The 6401-nt window shown below is 36.7% G+C and overlaps 1 protein-coding gene across 2 annotated transcripts; it reads right to left on the reverse strand.

Annotated features, from left to right (window-relative positions):
* Positions 1–312: 312 nt before the first annotated feature.
* On the reverse strand, positions 313–3377 carry LOC113348272 (rop guanine nucleotide exchange factor 9-like). 2 transcript variants are annotated; one of them, XM_026591983.1, is made up of 7 exons: positions 2842–3377; positions 2568–2684; positions 2190–2344; positions 2003–2077; positions 1627–1887; positions 1222–1542; positions 313–1111 (listed from the first exon to the last, which is right to left on the reverse strand). In XM_026591983.1, exons 1-7 carry the CDS (start codon positions 3167–3169, stop codon positions 674–676), a joined length of 1695 nt encoding a protein of 564 aa, XP_026447768.1. In that variant the 5' UTR covers positions 3170–3377; the 3' UTR covers positions 313–673. The 2 variants fall into 2 exon arrangements, with proteins under 2 accessions (XP_026447768.1, XP_026447769.1); XM_026591984.1 differs by lacking the exon at positions 2003–2077.
* Positions 3378–6401: the final 3024 nt, after the last annotated feature.

The following is a 6401-nucleotide window of genomic DNA, read 5'->3' on the forward strand; positions in this document are numbered from 1 at the left end:
AAAATACTCCTGACCGATGGAAACAAGTTAGTTAATGAATCAGGTGATTACGGTCAGATACAGACGAGTCATGTCCAAAAAAAAAAAAAAAAAATTGGTAAATGACTCTTGTGCGGATCAAAGGTATCGCCTTGTATTTATAGTCGTTGGATTTAACATATCACCGAACTAGCACATAATTACTTAAGAATGAGGGGAGAAAAGAGACCTACGATACAAGAAGTAGCGATGGTGCTTCGCGGATTAATGAGGATGACTCCTGTTGAACTCAGCCAAATTACTGTGTTGCACACATAGCATAACGACAATGGGTGATGGTAGCAAAAGTACAATGGCCTTAGAAACTGAGGGATGTTAATACATATATCTTGCCCAATGAGCTTGATTTTCAGCGTAGTAAAATAAGTCAGGTTCGAGTACGCTTCTCTTATATGTATATGAGTTATCTATAAACCTACAATCCTAGTTCTGTAATTCATTTTTTTTAAAGCGCATTAGAGAATCAATAAAAATCATCTGAAGGCAACGGAATCAAATTTAAAACTCTGGTTTAGGTAAAATGATGAACACACGCGTTCGATCTGTATATACTCTATAATTTTACCATATTTATTCGCACTCCCATTCTCCTTCTGTTCGACTCTACAACGGTATAGAATGCAAGCTTTCGGCACTAGATCACGAATTTGGGGTTGGACAGGCGCCCCAAGCTGTCAACATAAGAAGCCTTCTTAGTGAGTACATTAATACTAGCAGGTTTTGTCACCCCTTTACCATCTTTATCTTTCAAGAACTCTTCTAGATTATCCAATTCTTCGTTTTTCTTTGGTGTTTTATCACTTTGCTCGGCGCTCCAATCAATGAAATCTAATAGTGTCATGGGAGAAGGTATTTCCGTTGAATTCACTTTCTCAATCTCTTTTTCAGAGAATTTCACTAGTCCTAGAGCTTTCGGTGTAGTATCCATCGAAAGCATTCTTTTCGATATAGCTAATGCTGGATTTTGCGTTAATGAATCCGCATAAAGAACATCATCGATTCTCGACGTAACGGTATATGCCAAACTTTCTAGCACCCTTGAGTAGCTCTCTAGAATTGACTGTCCTACATCCTGCATTGCAGAAACACAGACTTATTTTAGTGCAAGTGACAGATACCCATGCAATAAACGCTTAGAATCATGCATGAACTGCATTAGTTCGCGGCAAGCGACATTTGTACCTGGTTGTATTGAATTTTGCTAATGTCGAGAGAGGACTGAGGTATGCCAGGAAATCTTTGTTTAAGAAGAACTAGAATGCTTTCTGCTCTCTCTTCAAAGAGCTCTCGTTTCTCCAGACTGACTGCAGAACCCCAAGAAGATTTCTGATCTTTGTGAATCATCTTCCTTTTCCAAATTGTGACGGATGCCTCTATCCTGTTCTTTAAGTCTAGAATCTTGTGTTCCGTTGATAAGTCTAGTGTGGACAGGAATTCGTCCGGATCGAAATATTCCTCAGTAATACTTCGATAAATCGAATCACCAAGACTTGCTCTTCCGTTCTAAATTTCATTAGAACAAACCAAAGTGAAAAGTCTGTTCATGAGTTATATGGGAAACAGCAGCATATTGCGAACATTTGTTACCTTTGGAAGAGAATCAATGTAGTCCTCTGAAACTTCCATTTCCGCAAGAACTTGAGCATTAATAGCCAAGGCTGCTTTGAGTACTTGATTCACTGATTCCTTTTGAAAAAGAAGCCACTTTCTTGAGACATCAGAAAGCCCTTCTGGCGGTACTTTTACCGTTGGTAACCACCACTTATCGTCTTTTCTTTTCTCAGCGTCCTCGGCATCCCTAGACACATACCAGAATTCATTCTGATCTTTAAAATTATCCAAATAGTCCTGTTTTTGACCATTGAAATGACAACATCAACATCAACATCAACAACAATAAAGACAATGCACCATAACATGCCAGAACAATTTGAAAAAATAATGCATGATTTAGGCTTCTTACAAGCAGCATGGCATCAAGCTTACGCAGAGCAGGAATATTCATGTGCAGATCGGTTCGTTGCCGTGTCACCATTATCTATATAAAATCAAGCATATGCATATGGTACCTTCAGTAGATGGTCATGTGGATCAAACTCTTGGAATTTATGAGAATAATAATTGAAGCTAACAAATGAAATATCAGTTACCTCCATGTTTACACCTTCTTTGGATGTCTGCTGAGAAGGTACAAATTCGACAATGTGATCGGATACCGATAAAAGCCACTCAATTTCTTTTCTCCACCTTGCTTTCCTTTCAGCTGACATAGGTTCTAACCGATATTGCTCGCCGAATACAGAAGCTGCATTACGTCCAAAAACTTATAACCGTAGAAATGAAAAAAATCCCAAATTGTGCAACCGGGTCTTCTGACATTCAAGAACAATAAAGAATAAAATCATTTTCGCTAATCCTAATTAAATTCATTCATTAACCAGAAACCCCATTTTTGTAGAATTGGCAAAAGAAAATGCCTACAATTGAATTTGCACAAAATCAAAAATTTGGTGAAATGGTTTGTTTACCTGCCAAATTGGTAATTGCATTTGACAAGGCCAGAGCCGACGAAACTCCTTTTCCGCCACCGGACATATCTTCGCCTAATAACAGCTTAGCGAACCTTTCCTTGATCATTTCCGCATCTGATGATCAGAGAAAGATAAAATTAGGCAAGAAATCAATGGACATAACACATTCAGATGATTAAAAACTCAACAAATGCAGCAAAAATAACAGGAAAACAAAAAACAAGAATTGTTAAAGAAAAAAAAATAACAGGGAGAAGAGAAAAATGAATACCTGAAATTTTGTCAGGCTTCATCTTCTTTGGATCTTGTTTGATTTCGGGCAATTTACCAGCTGGAGGTTTTTCCACTTTAGGAATTTTACTATTATCATCCACTTTAGGAGTACAATAATTAATGAGACAATAATTCTGATTTTTTTTATCAGAATCCGTATAATCAAGTGTACAGTAATTCTCTTCAGACTCGGAATAATTATGAACTTGTTTATGCTTACTACTACAATTGCCGTTTTTCCTTTTAATCTCTAATATAACTTTTGCTGAAAACGATTTCCACTTCTTCGCGGCTCGTTTTTCATGCTCATGTGCTCTTAATACCATATTGTTACATGAGAAGATGAACCCTGAAACCCACTGGAAAATCAATATTGGACACAAGCAAAGAGTGAATTTAGGACGAAGCAAGATATGAAAATGGAGATAGTTGTCTGGTTTCTTGTTATTTTGTTAAAAATGGAAACGTGAGGTGCATAAAGTAGAAACGATGGGTTGTTTAATTGGCAATGAGAATGACTACTGTATAATCATTTAAAAATGGATAGATTTTGTTTGAGAATTTTGATTGTGGAGAATTTTGGTTTTGAAAAGTCAAGAACCAGAAAGCCCGGCAATATATATAGTTTTATTCTGTTGACTAGATTTGGTAAGAAATGAGAGTGTTATGAGCCAACCTGTTTCCAGCAGTAAAACTTGTAGAGTATTGTGCACACGTTGAAGGCCGGTGGTGATTAAATTGGTGGATAATTACGTATTCCACCACTGCCGGCCGGCATCTTTCAGAACTCATGTTTTTGGCTTGGCTTGTTCAGTTCCAACTCATCGCTGATACATGATGTGGCCAACTGGCTGAGTCTTCTATTTATGGACTGCAGTCTGTAAACTTAGTCTCCCACTCTTTTGGACGGTGAAAAAGGACCTAGTCAATGGGAATATAAATATCCAGTCCAACAACCTTTCACAAAGGTCTTGTTTGTTTGGATGTGATTCGTGATCCGGATTCGACAAAGCCTCTGAATCAGACGTCAGATTGTCTGTTTTTCACCAAAAAAGATAAACGAACCGCAAAAAAAAAACGTTAATAAAGAGCGCTCTCTCACAGGGCATGGCCCACCTATGTGTGAAAAGGAGGTTTATCTGGACGGTTTTTTTCACGGTACGCCCAGAATTACAGTTTTTTCATTTTTCTCATATCTGACTCGTCTCATGCATTTGGCTCGAATGGGCAATTAGCATTGTTTAGAATCAAATTTCAATCAGAATGAATGAAGTATCACCAAAAGTAGTGATAAAGAACATTATACATGTAACATTAAGGAAAAGAAAGCTATGTTACTCAAAAACTTGGTCATTCTATATCAAAGAGGCAGCCGTCTTGCGAATTTCACATTCTATGTCAAAGAGGCATCTTGGGAAATTTCATACTAACATGAGAAAAATCAAATAAGGCCTTTGTTGACGGAGAATATCGATATCTTTTGCTCTGCATAAAAAAACCAAGATTTTTTAGGGATCATGGTTTTTTTGAGGGGACCATGGTTTTTATTAGGCCGCTCTCCCTATAGTTATAAGGGGTGTCCTAAAGCATTGAAATGACTAACCTATCCTTAACCTAATTTAATTTAAAACCAACCTAATAACCACCTATATATATATAAGCACCACCTCCTCCCACCACCACCAACCACCGATTACCACCACCACCTCCGATTACCACCACCAGCAACTGCCACCACCTCTATATATATAACTTAATTTAAAACATTAATAAAGATATTCTCACAAACCCATTACTTGTCATTCGTTTTTGGTTGAATAAATGAGAAGTAATCATCAAAATGAGTTGAAAATGGAAGTTGCAGAGAGGTTTAATGGAGTTTTTTTTTCAGAGAAAAGTTCGGTTACGTCGCAAAACGTTCGGTTTCGTCGCAAAAAGTTCGGTTATCACGAATTATTTTTTTCTTAACCGAACTCGCAAAAAATACCTTTAACCGAACTCCTTGTATTAGAACAACACAAGTCCATAAGTTCGGTTCCTTCGCAAAATAAGGATATCACCGAACTTTAGTTTACGAAAATAATGAGAAATCCAAAAGTTCGGTTCGTTCGAGAAAATGTTAAATTTTTTTTCTAACCGAACTCTATCTTTGAAACTTCGTAACCGAACTCTACCTAGTTCGCCAAGAAATAAATTTCGTAGTAACCGAACGTTTGTCTAATTGCATATATAAACCCAGTTCGGTTGATTCGCAAAATATGTTGAAGTTTGCGAACCAACCGAACTTCTAATACTAGGTTACTTTTAACCTGCAGTTCGGTTGGGAACTTGGTTGCGTTGAAGTTTGCGAACCAACCGAACATACCTCTGTAAATTTTATTACTAAAGTTCGCTTACCTGCGTGTTTGAAGAAAGAAACCGAACTCTGTGTTCGGTTATATGTTATTGACATTTATTAATCGAACTGCGTGTTCGGTTACCTGTTCTTCGCACTTGGTAACCGAACTACCTGAACCTAGCAGGAATTTTTTATAAAAATTTACAGTTTGATGAATATTTGGACCAATTCAACCACCATTATCTAAGTTTGAAGCATACTTGGGTACCCAAATACTCTTCCTCCGGTTGTGGTTGGTAAAATCCATCATTTTCATCTTGAGATTGAGTTTGTGGAAGAATACATTCACCATCTAAGAAATAACTCATATCTAGATCATTGTGAAGATTAACAAATACTCTAGGAGAGATGGAGATGAAGAATCAGATGAGCTATCATCACTTAAATACTCAAGCTTAGTGAATTGGAAAAAAAAATTATTTTCCATGTTTTTCTTCTTCATTTTCTCTAATTTTACTCTCTCAATAATTCCACTTCTTTAGCTTAATCATGTCACTAATGATTTCACTAATCATTACCCAAAATTAATCAGGAGGGTAGTTTAGGTGTTAATATAAATATCTAAATAAGGGGTAACCTAAATTTACTTCTAAATGTCTTACTAAAAATAGAACCATGGTCCCAAAAAAAAAAACCATGGTCTCCAAAAAAAAATCATTCCAAAAAAAAGGATAGACTGCCCATTAGAAATGAAGACTAATGAAAAAATTACTAAAATGTGTTCACTGTATTAGGTAGTGTATGACTACTATGATCCCGCTCACAAATGCTTACGTGGAGGTAGCAGGAAATGGTTATCAAGTTGGTTACTGATGTCAGGGTTTCCCATACGATTCATCCCACTCACAATCCTTTATTTTCGACACGATCATACACTACCTAATATCGAGTTTTTTTTTGCTTCTCGAAAGCTTTTAATCTATGCTGCTCTACTGGGCCTGAGTCTAGGAATAGGCAGTTTAATGTATTCGTATGGTTTACTCCCTTCTTTACTTTTTAACAGGCCAGTTTCTTTTTCTTTGCGAAAATTAAGGAAATTAAGAGAACTAATTATTGAAAGTGGCCCTCTAGACACTTGTCAATAAAAGAAGTAAAGTGAAATGGTCCCCATGACACTTGTCAGCCAAAGAAATAAGTGAAATGGTCCACATAACACTTGT

Source organism: Papaver somniferum, chromosome 2 (assembly GCF_003573695.1).
Source record: "Papaver somniferum cultivar HN1 chromosome 2, ASM357369v1, whole genome shotgun sequence".
Classification (NCBI taxonomy): domain Eukaryota; kingdom Viridiplantae; phylum Streptophyta; class Magnoliopsida; order Ranunculales; family Papaveraceae; genus Papaver; species Papaver somniferum.

Excerpts from the sequence above, each read along its gene's own strand:
- LOC113348272 (XM_026591983.1), bottom strand. The coding sequence starts at position 3,169 with ATGGTATTAAGAGCACATGAGCATGAAAAACGAGCCGCGAAGAAGTGG. Across the intron at positions 1,888-2,002 it reads AGCTTGATGCCATGCTGCTT|GACTATTTGGATAATTTTAA; the intron begins GTAAGAAGCCTA and ends GGTCAAAAACAG. Across the intron at positions 1,543-1,626 it reads ACATTGATTCTCTTCCAAAG|AACGGAAGAGCAAGTCTTGG; the intron begins GTAACAAATGTT and ends AATGAAATTTAG.